The 19,640-nt window shown below is 38.1% G+C and overlaps 1 protein-coding gene across 2 annotated transcripts in view; it reads left to right on the top strand.

The window, feature by feature from the left end:
* Nucleotides 1-2,056, top strand: part of plxna1b (plexin A1b) — a 210,976-nt gene extending 208,920 nt beyond the window's left edge. For both annotated transcript variants that reach the window (XM_052559303.1, XM_052559302.1), the window contains exons 31-32: nt 153-303; nt 386-2,056. In XM_052559303.1, coding sequence (XP_052415263.1) covers nt 153-303; nt 386-481 — 247 coding nt within the window. In that variant the 3' untranslated portion in view covers nt 482-2,056. The remainder of the gene's footprint in view (nt 1-152; nt 304-385) is intronic.
* The last annotated feature ends 17,584 nt before the right edge of the window (nt 2,057-19,640 follow it).

The raw sequence follows: 19,640 nt of genomic DNA on the forward strand, positions 1-19,640 counted from the left end.
TTGTTTTTGGTGCCAGAGACAGTAGAAATGTACATACAGCAAGTGTGGAAGTGTAAAGGGTGTGTGAGTTAAAGCAGATGTCTGGATTGATATGTTGATATGTCTGCAGATTGATGTTGAACTGCTAATGGATGTTTGTGTGTGTTGTGCAGGTATTACTCCGATATCTCGCGGATGCCTGCGATCAGTGATCAGGACATGAGCGCGTATCTGGCCGAACAGTCGCGTCTGCATTTGAATCAGTTCAACAGTATGAGCGCGCTGCACGAGATCTTCTCTTACATCACCAAATACAAGGACGAGGTGAGAAGCGAACACAGCTCAGGCGTCAGAACGCTCTCCGTCTGCTGTGTCTCTGAATTCAGTGTTTTCTCGTTGTGTGTAGATCCTGTCGGCGCTGGAGAGAGATGAACAGTCGCGTCGACAGAGACTGAGGGCTAAACTGGAGCAGGTGATCGACACCATGGCTCTCTCCAGCTGATCGGGACTGGACACCTCCATGTGTGTGTGTGTTTTTACACCAGGACAGAGCCACAACGCTGAATGTAGGTGGTGTAGATTTTGCGTCGTTTTTGGATGGTTTGTTGTTGAGTGCGGTGGGTGTCTTCACACAATGAGGACAAAGACGCTCTTTCCTGTTTTGAAGAGACGATGAGGACGTCTGATGAAGTCATGTGACTGTCACGAGCCAATAATGGCGACAGATCAAAGGACACTCGAATCTGATTGTGTTTACTCTGTTTATTTTGTACATATGTTATCAACTCTCCGCTCTCTCTCTGCCTCTTGTGTTTCTGCTGAATTTGCACAGTTTACAGATTTAATGAGGACTCACGACCTGTTTCGGGTCAGGAAACACAACGACGCGTCTGTTTTAACCTTCATGTTACAATAGTGTTGACGAAGGTGGATTTGACATTACACATATGACAAAAAGAAGGAAAGAAATAACAAAAAATATGAAAAAAAAATCTTGTCCTGTGCCATGTTTTATTTGAATGTTGTTTAATTAAAAAAAAAAAAAGGATTGTGAAAGTAGGAATGTGCTCCTAGGAATTGTTTTACTATGGAAAAAATGATGACCGGAGAAATATTTCTGTTTTTTTTTTTTAAGCAAAGCTTTAATTATTGAATCATCAGATGCTCCTCTTTATTTTAGACGAATCAACTCGCTCAGATCATCTCAGCAGGTTCATTCTCTGTAGAAATCACTAGGTTTAGTGAGACGGAGGCCGAGTGAATTAAGATGCATTTCTGCGGCGTGTCGATACGCTCGTTCATCAGGCCTTCAGGTGCTCAGAAAAGAGAGCTGGGCTTTTGTTTTTAATGAGATGGGCCTGATTGATTTGGACTAATCAATCGCTCTGCTTTCATTGATCACTTGAAGAGGAGACGTCACGTTTGTCAAACTGTTTGTTTTGATACATTTGTTTCCTCTTGAACCTGAGATTCGTCCTTTATGAGCAGATGTTTTAATGCCTCATGAGCAGGTACGAAAACAACAACAATATCAGTGATGAAATCTCATTCTGGTTTCTAAAATTTTTAATCTTCTCAATGAGTCTCTTCTGAAGTTTTCGGCCAGTTTCTCATTCTCTGAATCCTCAGATTCAACTTGAAGAGCTCATGAGATCAACATGCCTGTTAGATTTGAGTGCATCATATACTGCTCTACAACTATGACCAAATTAAACTCAAGCTGGTTTGCTTTTAGCATTTAACAACTGCAGTCTTTCTCTTCCAGGAAACCTGATTAATAGTATTGATGATCTTGCTGTTTCCCTCCAATTAAATACAAGTGAAATGGCTAAATAAAAGCTCTTAGCTGTTTTAGAGTACCATCCTAACATCTCTTTTTAATTGAAAATATGTCAGCAAAGGAAAACTGAACTAATCGGGCCATTTCGTGGGGTCTCTAATGCTTATTTTACCAAAAAAATCCAATTAAATGCCTGTTCATACCATGAATGATGACTATATTAGAATCCTCACCAAAGGACAATAATATTACATATTCTCAAAGTGCACTTCTGATATGTGACCCTGGAGCACAAAAGCAGTTTTAAGTAGCACAGGTATATTTGTAGCAATAGCCAAAAAAAAAAAAAAGATATATATTGTATGGGTCAAAATGATGTATTCTTCTTTTATGCCAAAAATCATTAGGAAATGAAGTAAAGATCATGTTCCATTAAGATATTTTGTAAATTTCCTACCATAAATATATTAAAACTTAATTTTTGATTAGTGATATGCATTGCTAAGAACTTCATTTGGACAACTTTAAAAGCGATTTTCTCAATATTTAGATTTTCTAATGTTTTCTCATTATCTCCTACAAAACATATGTCAACGGAAAGCTTATTTATTCAGCTTTCAGATTATATACAAATCTGAATTTTGAGACCTTGACACTTATGACTGGTTTTGTGGTCCAGGGTCACATATGTTTTGTGAATGGCATTGCAGTGCACACTTTGGAAGATTTTGTTTAACTGTCATTGTTTTTATTGTTCATCAGCTAGAAAAATTAATCGATCTGAAAGTGATAACAGTGATGCATTTCCTTTTAATGTAGACTGCTAAAACTATTGATTAAAGGCATCCCTCTTGGTGTGAACAAAGCCTCAAAACTAGTTTGATGTTGTATTGTAGCTAAAGGCAGGTAGTCAGGGCAGATCATCATCTGACATCATTAGTTTTTACCCAAACATAAAGAACAACTTTATATTAACACTGATGCTTTTTCTCCTGCTCAGCTGGTTTGTTTTGACAGATATTACAATCTAATCTACATGATCTTCATGCAATAACCCTGTGCTGTCAGTGTGTTGGTGCACTTCTACACTTTGCACAGTCAATCCTGTATTAGTTGATATAGACGGATGGAGGTCGTGTTGGGGTTTTTGGTCAGTGTGACTGCAGCGGATGAGCCGTTAACTTTCTAATCAGTCTGGTTTGATATTGCATGCTTTAAAATGAGATCCGAACATCTCAGGATCTTTCTTCCACTTTTGAGTTAGTTTCTTGACCAGAGAAGTGCTGTGGTCAGTTTGCTGGACTCACCGGTCATGTTCTGGACGTTTGGGTTGCAGTTCTTCCCAGGGACTTTCAATGTTTACAGTTACAGTACCCAACTTTCAAATCACATGTAAAAAAATAAAAAAAAGATTTCATATTGTGTTTTAATTTATTTATATTTTGATCCTGTTGTTGTGTTTCTTAGATTGAAATGTCTAAACTGGTGCTGCTGGAGTTTTCTCTGCTCTCCTTTCATATGTTCCTCTGATGTTTTCATGAATCTGCAATAACTCAAACTCACTATGAAGGTCCAAGATAATAACGCAGTAATACTGCACAGACACAGAAGCTCTCATGTCTAACCTCAATGCTTTTTGGATTTGTTTATTTCCAGTAATTTCTGAAAAATAATAATGAAGTATCTGTCCTTCAGTCCAGAAAAAAAAGATGAAGCAAGACAGTTTGTGTTGTTGGTGAAACTGAAATAACGAAAGACATTTGAACAATTATGATTCAGGACTTAGACTGTCACTGGTGTCCATTCATGTGTAAATATGTGGTTTTTTTTGTTTGTTTGTTTGAGATTTACTACTTGTACATAAGCATCAAGGAGAAATTAAACTTGTTTTTGCAAAAAACCTCTGTGGTCATTTTAATTTTGTTTTAAAGTATCTAAAATCACAGCAGAAATCCTGCACCACCTGGAATATTTGTACTGTTTGGTCATTTTAGACCAAATTACTCTCTTTTTGGTGTAATATAACTTTATTATGGTGTAATATAACCTTTATTTATATAGTGCAACATTAATTAGGAAAAAAAGTGTGTCAATAATGTAAAATAAGGCAGTTCATCATAGAATTCAGTGATGTCAACATCTCTGTTCAGTTTAAATAGTGTCTGTGCATTAATTTACCATCAACTCAATGATATCGCTGTAGATGAAGTGACCCCAACTAAGCAAGCCAGAGGCGACAGCAGCAAGGAACCGAAACTCTATCGGTGACAGAATGGAGAAAAAACCTTGGGAGAAACCAGGCTCAGTTGGGGTCAGTTCTCCTCTGACCAGACGAAACCAGTAGTTCAATTCCAGGCTGCAGCAAAGTCAGATTGTGCAGAAGAATCATCTGTTTCCTGTGGTCTTGTCCTGGTGCTCCTCTGAGATAAGGTCCTTACAGGGGATCTGTATCTGGGCTCTAGTTGTCCTGGTCTCCGCTGTCTTTCAGGGATGTAGAGGTCCTTTCTAGGTGCTTGAACCACCATCTGGTCTGGATACGGGTGACTGCAGTGATCCTCTGATCTGGATACAGACTGGATCTGGTGGCCACGGTGACCTCGGAATAAGAGAGAAACAGACTAATATTAGCGTAGATGCCATTCTTCTAATGATGTAGAAGGTACATAGGGTGTTATGGGAAGTGTTCCCAGTTACAGTTTACCTAAGTAATGCAGCCTAAAAATCCTTTAACGGATTAAGATATTAGAAGCATATTGGTGGGTTAAAGAGATGGGTCTTTAATTTCCATTTAAACTGAAAAAGTGTGTCTGCCTCCAGAACAATGTTAGGTAGGTTACTCCAGAGTTTAGGCGCTAAATAGGAAAAGGATCTGCCGCCCGCAGTTGATTTTGATATTCTAGGTATTATCAAATTGAGTTTTGAGAATGCAGTGGGCATGGGGGATTATAATGTAACAAGAGTTTGTTCAAATTCTGAGATGCTAAACCATTCAGGGCTTTATAAGTAATAGGCAATATTTTAAAATCTATACAACGTTTGATAGGGAGCCAGTGCAGTGTGGACAGGACCGGGCTAATATGGTCATACTTCCTGGTTCTAGTAAGAACTCTTGCTGCTGCATTTTGGACTAGCTGTAGTTTGTTTACTAAGCGTGCAGAACAACCACCCAATAAAGCATTACAATAATCTAACATTGAGGTCATAAATGCAAGTATTAATATTTCTGCATTTGACTTTCTAAGGAAAGGTTGCTCTCAAATGGCACACCTAGGTTCCTAACTGATGACAAAGAATTGACAGAGCAGCCATCAAGTCTTAGACATTACATGTACAGTTTTTATGTCCTATAAGTAACACCTCTGATTTTTCAGAATTTAATAGTAAGAAATTACTCATCATCCAGTTTTTTATATAGACTATTCATTATGTTAAATTGGTATGTTTTGCCGAGCCACAAAGAAATATAGAGCTGAGTATCATCAGCATAAAAGTGAAAGCTAACACCATGTTTCTTGATGATATCTCCCAAGGGTAACGTGTAAAGTGTGAAGAGTAACGGCCCTAGTACTGGGCCTTGAGGTACTCCATACTGCACTTGTGTTTGATATGATACCTCTCCATTCACTGCTACAAATTGATGGTGGTCATATAAGTACTGTACCATGCTAATGCACTTCCATTAATGCCAACAAAGTGTTCAAGTCTATGCAAAAAAATGTTTTGGTCAATAGTGTCGAATGCAGCACTAAGATCCAATTGAACTAATATAGAGATACAACCACAATCAGATGATAAGAGCAGATCATTTGTAACTCTAAGGAGAGCAGTCTCAGTACTATGATACGGTCTAAATCCTGACTGGAAATCCTCACAGATACCATTTTTCTCTAAGAAGGAATATAATTGTGAGGATATTACCTTTTCTAGTATCTTGGACAGAAAAGGGAGATTCGAGATCGGACTATAATTAACTAGTTCTTTGGGGTCAAGTTGTGGTTTTTTGATGAGAGGCTTAATAACAGCCAGTTTGAAGGTATTGGGGACATATCCTAATGACAATGAGGAATTAATAATAGTCAGAAGAGGACCTATGACTTCTGGAAGCACCTCTTTTAGGAGCTTAGACGGAATAGGGTCTAACATACATGTTGTTGGTTTAGATGATTTAAAAGTTTATACAATTCTTCCTCTCCTATAGTAGAGAATGAGTGGAACTGTTCCTCAGGGGGTCTATAGTGCACTGTCTGATGTGATACTGTAGCTGACGGCTGAATGGTTGCAATTTTATCTCTAATAGTATCGATTTTAAAAGTAAAGTAGTTCATAAAGTCATTACTGTTGTGGTGTTGGGAAATGTCAACACTTGTTGAGGCTTAATTTTTCGTTAATTTAGCCACTATATTGAATAAATACCTAGGGTTATGTTTGTTTTCTTCTAAAAGAGACGAAAAGTAATCCGATGTAGCAGTTTTTAATTATTTTCTGTAGGATAGGTTACTTTCCCGCCAAGCAATAAAAAAAACCTCTAGTTTTGTTTTCTTCTAGCTGCGCTCTATTTTTCGGGCTGCTCTCTTTAGGGTGCGAGTATGCTCATTATACCATGGAGTCAAACTGTTTTCCTTAACCTTTCTTAAGCGTAAAGGAGCAACTGTATTAAAAATGCTAGAAAAGAGAGAGTACATAGTTTCTGCTATATCATCAAGTTGTTCTGAGGTTTTGGATATGCTAAGGAATTTGGATACATCAGGAGGAAGATTACTTACAAAGCAGTCTTTTGTGGTAGAAGTGATGGTTCTTCGATACTTGTAACAAGAAGTAGAATTTACAATTTTGGCTATATGAAGTTTACACAGAACTAAATAATGATCTGAGATATCATCACTTGGCCGCATAATTTCAAGACCATCAACATAAATTCCATGTGACAGTATTAAATCTAGAGTATGATTTCGACAATGAGTAGGTCCTGAAACGTGTTGTCTAACGCCAATAGAGTTCAGAATGTCTATAAATGCTGATACCAGTGCATCTTTTTCGTTATCAACATGGATATTAAAATCACCAACAATTAAAACTTACAACAGTTGTATGATGAACTTGTGAAAGGAGGAGAGAAAGGGAACAGAAAACAGCAATAGGCACAAATGGAAACTCTACTGACAAGCTAATGAGTGCTAATGCAGGTGCACTGCACTCGTGGATTTAAAATAAAAGTGAATGATCAAATTAATCAGATTGGTAGATGATATCAGAAATATGGTTGGAATTAAGTTATGTTTTATCACTTTAAACAACAGAAAGTGGTAGTAAGATAAAGATTCTAGAAATAAAGTGTGATTAGAAATTGTAAAATGACCTTAAGAAATAGTCACACTTTTAATTATATCGATCAAAAAATATGAAAATACAGGGCATTTATTATGATATTTATATATTGTACAAATAAGCCACAAAACAAAGCACCCAGCAATGAAGGGAATACACTGTAAAACATCAAGTATATAAAATGGACATACACTTACGATCTGGGGTTACAAATAATGCAAAAAAAATAAATATATATATATATATATATATATATATATATATATATATATATATATATACAGGTGCATCTCAATAAATTAGAATGTCATGGAAGAGTTAATTTATATCAGTTATTCAAATCAAATTGTGATACTCCTGTATTAAGTAAATTCATTGCACACAGACTGAAGTAATTTAAATCTTTTGGTTCTTTTAATTGTGATGATTTTGACTCACATTTAACAAACAAACACCAATGCAAGATCTCAACAAATTAGAATATGGTGACATGCCAATCAGTTAATCAACTCAAAACACGTGCAAAGGTTTCCTGAGACTTCAAAATGGTCTCTCAGTTTGGTTCACTAGGCTACACAATCAAGCCACAAACATTGATTGCCAAAGAAGCTGGCTGTTCACAGAGTGCTGTATCCAAGCATGTTGGTCTAGGCATTGACTTTTCTCTCAATTGCTTATTTGATAGTTGAAAACATGAATTTTCTCAGTGGCGATCTCTATTAAATGCCTTAGCAGACAATCAGGGCTAAAATTGTGCTGTGTTTGGTGGCAAAACCAGCCAAATGTCTCCTAAGCATCATTTTTCTTTTTTTGATCTTCATATTAAGTGAGCAAGCCAATTTAACAACTTAAGTTTTTAATTGGAATATAGCCCACAAGTCTATTTTGGCACTGTGTTTTTCAAGTTCATCAGCTCCAGTTAACATTATAAAAAGTGTCTGGATGTTCTTCAGTATAATGTGTTAAAATCATAAAGATTTGGAAAAACATCACGGTGAATAAATGCAATTTATTTTTATACAAAACTCTTCTTTAAAGGCTGCATAGTTCTTAATATTGTGACAGAATTTTTTTAATAAATGCAAAGCTTCCTAATTAAAAGTGTTATTTTTTCAGTGTTTTACATGCATTCAAATTCAGCTAGCTTTTAGATGTGATTATTTCTGGCCTTGCGTGGGTGTATGTGTGAAAGTCAGATTAGAACTGAGTTCTGTTAATAACAGAATTGCAGGTTTTCTGTCCGTCCCTCCATCACCTCCAGCTCCAGCGGGACGCAGGACACATTTCTGCTGCTCAGCTGAGGACTGAGGAGATCTCACAGGTGAGTGTGTGTCTGATGGAAACAGACCCAGGAGCTCCAGTCATGTGCCAGGCGGCTCTGTGGGGTTCAGTAGCACCTGTTCTCCCTCACCTTGAGCCTGATGAGAGTGATTCAGACCTGGAAGACTTCCCTCAGAGTCACTGATCACTTTAGGGCCAGTTGAGTTTGGCCTCAGTTACGTCAATGTGCCCTTTTTTTCTTTTTATAATTCAAGTTTGTTTTGCATCCTAGCAGACTTCTAAACTGAGCTGCATGTGAGGTTGAGTTGGTGAATCTGCTCTGAATGGGCTCACAGAGGTATAAATGTGGCATCACTCTGATTTACATGCTCCTCACAGTCTGATCCCGCCTGGACAAAGAGAGCGCCACAGTCAGGCCGTATGTTCTTTGATTTTTCCGGTGTGTTAATCACGAACTCACGTCTCTGGCTTAAGAAGCTGCTTATGCTGATGAACTTGGAAATAATAATGGTAGTTCATCTTTAATCAGTTTTGCACCAACAATAATGTATTATTCTGATACAATATTGGAATAAAAAGAGGTTAAAGTAAACATAGTTACAATTGAGCACATTGTATTTGTATTGAATTACAATGCAGTGAGTATTTAATTCATGCAAAAAATGTCTGTCAGAATTATTTTGAAGACACCTTCTAAAAATGTAACTAAGGTTTCAACAAATACCGCAGTATTTTGGTTTGGTTATTTTAAAAGCATAGTAAATGTATGTTTTTCAAAATTGTGATCCAGTATAAGCATGAATGCAATTAACTGCAGTTACCGAAAGCAGTGCTGAAACTCAACTGAAATGTGTTGTACATTTAACAAATCTGAAAATGTACAGTAAAACTAACATATCCTTGATTAAATCTATGGTTACCTTGGTAAGTTTTGTCCAACACCAACTTATAGTGCACCCAAACAGCTAAACTAAATGCTTGTGAGTGCATTTTGCTGCTCTCTTGGATTCACTGAAGACTGATTCAGAGAAGATCTGGTGGCCAAACTCGGCTGTATCATGAATAATTTTGCTCATCCTCTCCGCAGCACTTTGTCTTAGAGCTGCTTTAGCCACTGGCATCTTCCAGCACACTGTTTTAAGTCGTGCTGCCGGGAATCTTCACTGCCTGCTAGAAATGTCTTCTCTTCCTTCTACCACTGAGTTTGCCTGCGTGTGACGGCTGGCTGATACCCGAGCCAAGAGGAATGACATTGCTCAAGGACACATGTTCTTATTCATGCACCTTGTAGCATTACTATGCATATTACATGCACTGTCTAACTGCACTATGTGCATGTGTACTACAGCACTTCATGCTTAGTTTGTTAGTGGTAATTTCTCTGGTATCAAATGCATCTGTCTGTCTGTTTGTCTAAATAGTAATTTCATCAATAATCTGTTGGCGATAAAATGGAGGATCCTAGATTTGTTTTCAGTTACGCTGAATTGAATTAGTGTTCATCCATCACATTTATATTCAAAACATTTAAAATATTCATTTTTCAGTGCAAAGCCCAAACAGGAAGTATGTGATGTAAAAATTCTTTTTAGAGGAAGGAATGACTTTGGTTTATATGAAGGCACCATGCCTTGCATTTTTCCACCTATTTTACTCTTGTTTTTTCTTTGCCTTTTCCTTTCTCTCGCTTCGACAGCTATCTTATGATGTCGTTTCCTTTTCCTCCAATCAGGTCAAGCCCCAGAGGAGCAGCATGTCTTTCTGATGGTAGCAGTCAAGCCTCTCATGCGCACTGAAGGATGGATTAACAGGAACAGAGTCGTCAGCACAAGTGGAACAGGCATGCACCTGTGAAAGTGGATCATATTGGGCAATTCTGATGATTTAGTTTTAGATTTAAAAAAATGTAAATATGGTGAATTGAAGTGCACCATCATTGGTCAAATTACTGTAAATGTCACTAAAGATTTCCACATCATTCTACACATGCCTTTTGATTATTTGTCTGAATGTGGTTTCTAATTCAGATTACCATGTTTAAATCTATTGTGCAGACTTTCTATCGAACTAGTACAGAAAATGCAAGAAAAAGTAACAAGTGTAAAATTACAGTAAGTGATTTCAGACATTTTGCTAACTTTAAATACATGTCCAAAACTCTGGAATCCGAACTCAAACACCAAAAATGATTGACAGGCATTGAGTGTTTCTAACTAAAAAAGATAAGCTAAAAAAAGGGAGTACTCTTGTGCTTTTAATTCACAGAGACTTCACAGTTAGGAATATTTTTGTGAACCCCCCCCCTACCACCACCAAAAAACAAACAAAGCCACTAAATATCAGTTATGTTCTATGTTCTTGATGGCATTTCAATCTTATGTAGTGCTGTCATTTTAAGAGATGACACATGAATCCTAGCTAATCTTTATTCAATGATCAGCACAAGTATTGAGCAATATCTGAAATTTGTCCATTAGCACACGCATCTTGTTCTCTCGTGTGGTTTCACAGCCTCCAGCATCTGGAGGTGTGCTGCTGTCCAGGGTCCTGAAGGTCTTTCCACCAAACCCACTCTGACTCTAGGCATCAAACTGATCTCTTTGGACTCTGGAGAAGCGTATCCATTTTTTAAAGAAGTTATCTGTATTACCGTAAATTCATGCCAAGAATCGTCAAAACCAAATTACTGGTATTCAGGATGGTTTTGGAGTACAACACATCCTCCTGTTTAGTCCTCTGGCATCACTTGATGACTTTTTGATGCCGCTTCGTGATTAGTTCTTACTCAAATGCACTAATTTTATCAACTTGGTACTTTGTAATTGTGACTTTATTTCCAGGTGGTCTGGAGCACTTTTGACTCCTGGAAGTTGTATAAGGCTAGCCAGCTGGATATACATTTTTGTGAAATATGCATTGGATAAGTGAAGAGGCTGTGGGTGGTTTGTGGGCCGAAGGGTCTAGATGGGTCTCAGGTTCTGGATGGCATAATCAAACAATATTCTCATGGTCCCAGGCAGACCTTGCAGGAAAACCAGCAACTCCAGTCAAATACAGCGAGTGGCAGCAAACAGTTTAGCTGTGTATTTCTATTACAGAATCTTTTCCCCGCTACACCTAAAGGCGAATGTCTAATGATAAGACTGTGTCGAATAAATCTGCTACATTCTCACCACATCTGAATTCTGCAGGATGAAATAGTCTGTTAATTTAAAATGTACTCTGGATTAAATTAACAGCATGTCTGAGTTTACGGTTTTTCCTTAGTCATCTCACTTTAGTTCGTAGTTGCAGAGGTGGTTGCCATTATTTAGTGAACAAGCAACTTTAAAGAGAGAGTTCACCCATGACCCATTTAATTGAACACATTGCCAAATGTTTGGTATCAGTAATGACATACGGGAACCAATGAGATCTGACAAAACAATGATATCAGAAACCTGTTATATTACATCTCATTGGTTATAGAGTATTTCTCTTTAACATCAAACCTGGTGGGATGTGTTGTGATGTCACTACAAATGAACATGAGTGTTATATTTCTGGCACATAGCTATCGTGTAGCTTTGGAAGACAAAAGATAATGGTATTAATGTTGTATGGGCTATTTTTGTGGTACTTTTCTGGTCGATAGCTCCAGTCGTCATTATAGAAACAAGCTCTCTGGATATTCTTCATACAATTTCCTCCATAAAAGCCTTGTATTGCCCTCTCCTGAGTTGTAAAACCTCTCAAAGCTGGACTTGCCAGAATCCAGTTTCGGGGCAGCAGGCAGATTAATACACCAATATCAACTGGCCATTCCCATTGGATGGGTTGCACTCCCACATGCTGCCAGAGCTCGGCGAGTGATTCCCTGGATGAAGGTGGCATGGATCGAGCCAGAGGAGAGCAGCAGGCCTGATTGTGTTCTCCTGCTCACCTGTGTTCACCTGACCCTGTTTTGGCCAGATTCCTTCCATTCTGCTGAACCTCATCTAGCTTGTCGAGCATTAAATCTTAAACTCTTCAACTCTTCATGAGATCTGTTCCAAAACCTACTGACTGTCTATGTAAGAAGCATTTTTTAAGATGCACTTCTTATGTTTCAAAAGATAAAAAGCTTGAAGATGGGTGGAAAATCCAATTTGGTGAACTTTTATTTTTGCAAGGGATAAAACAGATTTTCTTTGTACAGTATCTGATGTATGAATGAAAATAGTTAAACTGGCAAAATGCAGTTGTGAGATGAGTCTCATGTGGAGTGCTATTTGTGTGATGCATTATTTTGTATAAGAAGCTGTTTGTGGATAGCCAAATCAGTGTGTCGAGAGGCTCAACGACAGTCACGATGCTCCATTAAAAGGTAGCCTCCTGTGTAGGGAGTAAAGGCAGGTCACCAGGTTTTGGAACAGAGCCATTGTTGAGCCGTTTCAAACGACCTGCAGATAAGCTCTCTACACACTTGGCAACATTGCAGATGAGAAACACGCTCTGTGTGTTTAATTAATTATGAGAAGCCAGACAGGCCAAGAATCACATATCTGACCAGATCTGCTTTAATATCTCATGTACCTTGTTCTAGTTTAACATTAGAGTCCATTCTTTCAATGCAATGCGCCTTGCATTGCAACTTTTTACCTTCTCTTTCCAGTGTGAAGAATGAACGTTTGAATTATTTTTTTTTTAACTCAATTTGATTGACCTTTTCAAAAAATACTGTAATTTTATACAAAATTTTACACTCTGTTTTTTAATAGCCAGCCACCACTCAGTTAATTATGATTTTAATGTTTCACTGATTATTTTTCTAAAAATAGCAACTGAAGTATCCAGTATGTGTGCGCAGTATTGAGTATGTCGATTCCTCACACAGTCCCAGTGTCTCTTGTTTTCCTCAGGCCATGTGTCTTATTAATGATGGGGGTGGAAAGAAGCCACACTTTTCATTAACCTTCAGGATTCATAATTCACAAGCCCATGTTCTTCCTGCCTTTGTTTAATGTTCTTCCCTGCCAGCCGTCACAGATACTGATGACTTCCTGTAACTGTTGCTTATTAAAGGAGCCAGTCAGTGTTTACATGATGTCATTCAGTGTTCACATGGCATTAGGAGCTCAAAGTTTTGGTAAAATGATGGTATTTGCATTTTTAAGTTAAAGACAGTACAATGCAGAAAAGACAAAGATACAAGACTATGTACTGACCTGCGTAATAAAGCCACAAAGCATTATCAGTAACAGTAATATTGAACTTATTAGTCTGTGCATAGATAATTATTTTATTGTGTTATTTATTAATTTATTTTTGTAAGTGCATAAGTTGCTTGAGAGTGTAGGAAAGCTGATCTGATGTGGTTCATAATCGCAATTTTTCCTGTTACTCCATATTTAATGTTCTGATTTGTTTTGAGGATTGTGGGTAATGTAGCTTGTCTTTGGCCTCTGTTGAAGGGTTTATACGTTATCCCTATAAATCCGTTTCTCTGTGGAGAAGATGAATAGCATGTCTTCTTCCAGAACACTGCTGTTGCTCTCTGACACACAGCACACTAGGAAATATATACTGCAGAGAAACTCAGAAAGTTTGTCACAGACACTGGTAATAGATGAGGAGGGTCTCACAGTAACTCAGCTTCACGTAGAGGATTGAGTTCATTCTGTAGTTTCTGAAGGTGACTCTAAAGAGCATTGCACTTCAGGAAGAGATGGACAGTATGTTATTGCACAGAAAACTAATCTTGTTAGAAAGTTGGCAGTGTCTGCAAAAAAAGGTTCTGGAATTGGAATTAAAGCTTTAAATCATTAATATGGCCACACCAAGTCATTTTTCTTTTCAACAAATGGTTTGTGAAAGGAGCTGCTTAATCTTGCACTTTTGTTCATCCAACTTTTTAAAAACCAATTTTATTTTCTGTATATTTTACAAGGTTGATGATTTTTGCTGCACTGTTACCAAACGTGTGCAACAGTTTAAGGCGGGCGTACACGGTGCGAATTCGGATGGTCGGAATATCGTATGTCCACGCACACGGCACGAGTGAGTTTATCTGAAAATCGTACGGACGATATGATATACGACACGATTTTACAACCTGCGAATTCCAGAAACAATCGCACGAAGTCGATAGACGTGTTCGACTTGAAGCAGCGCTGCCCGCACAGAAGGATCACTGTATGACATTACCGCGAGAGCGATATGAGAGCAGACATATCCAATGCATTCGAATCGCTCTCGCGGTACTTTAATGTCATACAGGTGATCATTCTGTGCAGCGCTGCTTCAAGTCGAACGTGCCTAATATAACTGCTCTCCCTCTCTCATAACTGCATATAAAATATTGATACGAGCCGTGACTGTTTCCTACACGTAGGCTACAGGTTATTTTTCAGCAATAGGAAACCGGGACGTTTGGTTACCCTGTGTGTGTGTTCTTGTATATGGTTTATAAATATCTGAAATGGGTATTAAAATGTAAACGTGGTTTATGAGGACAATTTCTGTGCCCTCGTAAACCAAATGGCTTTAAAAAATACTATACGGTGTTTAATAGAAATTTTAAACATGCATTTTTCGTGATGGATAGAGGTAGTGTATGGGGATATACAGTATACCGTTACGTCTATGGAGAGTCCCTGTAAACTACATATGCGTGTGTGAGAGAGAGAGGAAAGGCATTGGAAAACGTTGCTAGAAACATCATACAGAGCTCGCTGTTCCTGACAGACTTCAGCTGCCGTCTTCGTCTTTCATCTTCGGTTGTTTTCCTAGTTCGTGATTGGTCAACTTCAGATAAATCAACAAATCGGCTCGTTCAACAGCACAAATGGCACGAATTCAAACCGATTGCTCACGAACTTTTTAGACATGTTTAAAAATGATCGGGAGGTCGGGAAGTGCTCGTAAGCCACTCTGCTCGGCTCGTAATTCATCACAAATGATACGAGCCGCGACCATACGAGAATACGCGATTTCCACACAATTGAAAAAAATCGCATGCGAACTCGTACGTACAGCAAAAATCGCACCGTGTACGCCCGCCTTTAGAATGTTTGAATGTGTGATTTTATTATTTTTTAGCAATAAACATAACTGATTGGGTATCAAAGTTTACAGTTAGACTAGCTGTGAGGCAAGCTAGCTTAAGAACAAACACTGGTTTTTCAATTAATTGCATTTCAGTTGAACCGATTATGTCTACATTGTGATGCTTTTGACACGTTTTGATTTTACTCATAGAGGATACATTGAACAGGCTACTCCAGACTAAAGTCCCGTTCACACCAAGAGTGATAGCATTACTATATTAGTGTGGACTCTGCTATTATTCTTTAATATTGAGATTGATTTTTAGAACTATATCCTTATCGCTGTCTTTATAGATATAGTCCTTGGTGTGAACAGGCCTTAACTTTTTTTTTCTTTCCCCTCATGCCGAAGTCTTTTGTATTTATTTTATTTAATTTAAAAAGTTAATCTGCATTTATAGCTTAATTTATTAATTGATTTATAAACATTTTCACTTCCTTTTAATCATAAATATAGCTTTGGTAGCTAGCATGGTGCCAAATTTAGGTTGGGAGGTTTTATGGTTATGGTTTTTATTTTTAAGTTTAGGTTTTATGTGTGTGTGTCATGTTTAAAGCTTAGTACATTTTAGTCTGTTATTGTTTTTTTAATTATTAAATAATAGTTATTAAAGGAGCCAATCAGTGTTTCCATTACTCCGTGCTGAAGGCCCTTCAGTGGCTTCCTGTTGGTTTTAGAGTACATTTTAAAATTTTGGTTATTACTTTCAGAGCCTTGCATGGTCAAGCACCCTCTTACGTCCAGGATCTATTACATATGCATCCTCCCTGTCGGTCTCTGAGCTCTTCAGGCCAAGATCTTTTAACCGTTCCCAGAACATGCCTTAAGATAAGAGGTGACCGTGCTTTCTGTGTTGTGGCTCTGGAACTCGCTCCCTTTAGCTCTGAGAACTATGCGTTCTGTGGAATCCTTTAAAAAGCACTTAAAGACTCATCTTTTTGGACAAGCTTTTAACTAACAATATGATTTGTTTGTTATTGAAGTTTTATGGAACTGGATGGTAGTATAGTTGTAGAGTTTGTATTTTATTTTATTGTTTATTTTTATATTATTGTGCAGCACTTTGTGACCCGTCCTTGTCTGTGAAAGGTGATATACAAATAAACTTACTTTACTTTACTAGTTGACATTTAATGGTTCTTGCTCCAAGGAACACAAGATTTGTGCTTTTATTGCCTTAAAGGTGCCATCTGTCATGTCTGGCAAAAAAATCAAGTCATACTCCACATTCCATACCAGAAGGGGGCAGTATGCCTCAATAAAGTGAATTGGTCTACTCTGGAGTAACAAACGAGAAATGGCATAGTCTCTATGCTCCGCCCCTACCTTCACAACAACACTATAGCCATAGCCGAAGCCTAAGAGGACGTTTTGCTTCCAGAGGAACGTTGGGTGATGTCAAGTGATTTTAAAACATGGCATCTTCAAGCTACTCCCCTTCACCTTTACCAGTCAATATGTTCCTATTCGTTTTGTTCATATTACATTTTGAGTTGTATTTACACATTATTTGAATTAAATTAATTTGACAGACAGCATTCTGTCAACATCATTGGTCAACATCAGACAGCTGATCAAAGCTAGCGCCAACCAACGTAACAAGAGCTGCCAACTCTCAAGCATTCACCGTGAGACACACGCAATTGACTCTTTTCACACGCTTTCACGCCACACATCAATTTTTTCACGCACAGAAAAACCACGAAGCAAAGAGGACACGGAGACCAACAGACTAGACAGAGCAGGTTAGTTATGATATAATAAAATGGGTAAGTTATAGCTAGCTAATTATCAAACGCAGCTACAGTTAGCCATCGCTAACATTAGCATGTTTATCGAACAGCCTTCGATACATTTCTATGTTATAACTTCCGAAAAAAAATACACAAACATATAAAACAAACTTCTAGCGAAATACTAACAGCATCTAACTTACCAATCCAAAAGAAATGTTGCAAGTTAAGAGTCGAGCCTCATTTCTTTCAGGTCCATCAGTTGTCTCCAGCGATTAAAAGCAGTTTACTCTGGTTCGGCTCCTTTTCTTATAGGATTTGATTTGTGATTCCGAGCGCGGTTGTTTCCCTGTAGCTGAAATGAAGTAGTACTGGGCTGTACTTTCCACACGATTGACATCAGGTTCAAGTACACGCACACAAGCTGTGAGAGTTATTCGTGCATTGCAGGTTGGCTGGTGGTTATGTTGCCCGCATACCGCCTCCCATGGCCGAAACTGGTATTACGACACCTGTCGGGCCGGGGGAGTAATGCTAATGCTAATTAAGGTTGATATCTCTGCAGCACTATAACTTGACTTTTTTTTAATGACATCATCGTCCCTTATTTCTTCTCATTCTTTTGATGCGTGTAGGTCATTTTGGGGATATTTTTACCTCAATTTTTGCATATGGCACCTTTAATTGGACACTGTTTGTACCCCATTCATGTAAATTGTGACTGTGTTTCAGTTCTGAGTATTTCTCTCAGCATATTGTGCATTTTCTCGTTCTCTCTCGCTGCAGGATAACACTCTTCAGTAGTCCTTCAGAAAGCTGTCAGACCCTGGTGCTGCGTCTGATTTAAAGCGGGAGAGAGACGCAGAGGACAATGCAGGAGGAACGGCATGGAATGTCTTGGTCTCCATGGTAACGTGTTTCTGCTGTGTATACACCACTTTAAACGAACGCAGCAATGAAACCAATAAAAACAGTTTATTCTGCATTATGGTCCTGATGTGTTGTAAATAAGAGAAAACATCCATTTAAATATCAGTGCATGCATTTGAATTTGAATCACAGTCTAGTTTCCTCATCATAGTTTTGTGTCTTTCTTCTCTTTTGTGGACAGGGATGTTGATGTTGTTGTGTGTGTTGAAATGTTTTGGTCACAGTAGCAGGTGTGGATTGGTCCTGTTTGTCTCCTGTTCTCATCTCTGTCTCGGTCCTCCTCCATCGTTCATGCTGGTGGATGGATGGATGCTGTTTCAGTGCGAGCGTCTCTGATTCTCCCGCTGTCACATCGAACAGGCCCAGCAGGTCCGTCGCGCCCCGTTTCTCTGGGTTTGCTCCACAGATGTTTCTGGGTCAGTAGCGTGACCGTGTTTAACATGACTGTACTCTCACGTTCATCACGTGTTGCCGTGGAAACACTCCCTCCTGTCTGTGTTGATTCGTCGTGCATCACGTTCTTGTCTTTCTGTCTATTTATCTTCATCTAGTATTCATTTAGGAACAAACTGAAATAATGACTACACTGGAAAAAAACATCTGCTTCTCAGTGACTTTGATTTTGTCTCAATTATTTGTTTTGCAATGAAAATATTGACGATATTAAGGCTGAAATATTATATTAAGAGAATATATCCCCGAATATTATCTTTCAAGCATTGAGTTGTTTATATCACTATATATTTTATTTCTGTAGAGTAGCGGAGAATGATTTTTATGTACTCCTAGTAACACACTTTAGTCTTTCTCTGCATCCCTCTCAACTCTCTCTCTCTCTCTCACACACACACACACACACACACACAGAGAGAGAGAGAGCATGTAATGTGCTTCATCTGTTTTATACAAGAACATTTTTGATTGAATTTAGCATCTTTTAGAAACTACATTTTGCCGCCAATGTTCTTTCTTGAAACTCTTTTCTTCCCCAAAGGCTCTATTATGTGTTTGCGAGACCTCGGAGATAATTACAGGTTTTACCGTAAGAAGGAATATTCCACAGATGTTCTTTCAGAAGGAGCTTCAGAGTTAGTTCGGTGCATACAATGAAAGAAACGGTGACTGACTTGGCAAAGCTCTAAAGAGGATAAAAAGAGAGCACTATATCATAGTTTATTTTATTCAGACTCTCTATTCCAGATCATATACCGTCGTACATAAAATAAGCACATCATAATGTTACGAGATGTCAGTTCATCACACGAAACCATTGTATGCAGTAGCTTCAGAAGACAAGTTGCAATATAGTGCTGCAATAAATTGCATGGACTCTTTTATGACAGTTGTCTTGTGCTTTTTTTGACAGCATCTGTCCACGTTCACTTTCTGTTCATTAAAAAAAATTAAACGTATCCTTTTGCGTTGCATGCAAGAAAGAAAATCCTGCAGATTTGGAGGTCCGTGCGTAAGTAATGACAATTTTCTTTTTTGGGGGGTGAACTAACCTTTTCTAAGCGATGGAAAACTATTTTCATACCTGAAGA

The sequence above is a fragment of the Carassius gibelio genome, chromosome B6 (genome assembly GCF_023724105.1).
Source record: "Carassius gibelio isolate Cgi1373 ecotype wild population from Czech Republic chromosome B6, carGib1.2-hapl.c, whole genome shotgun sequence".
NCBI lineage: Eukaryota > Metazoa > Chordata > Actinopteri > Cypriniformes > Cyprinidae > Carassius > Carassius gibelio.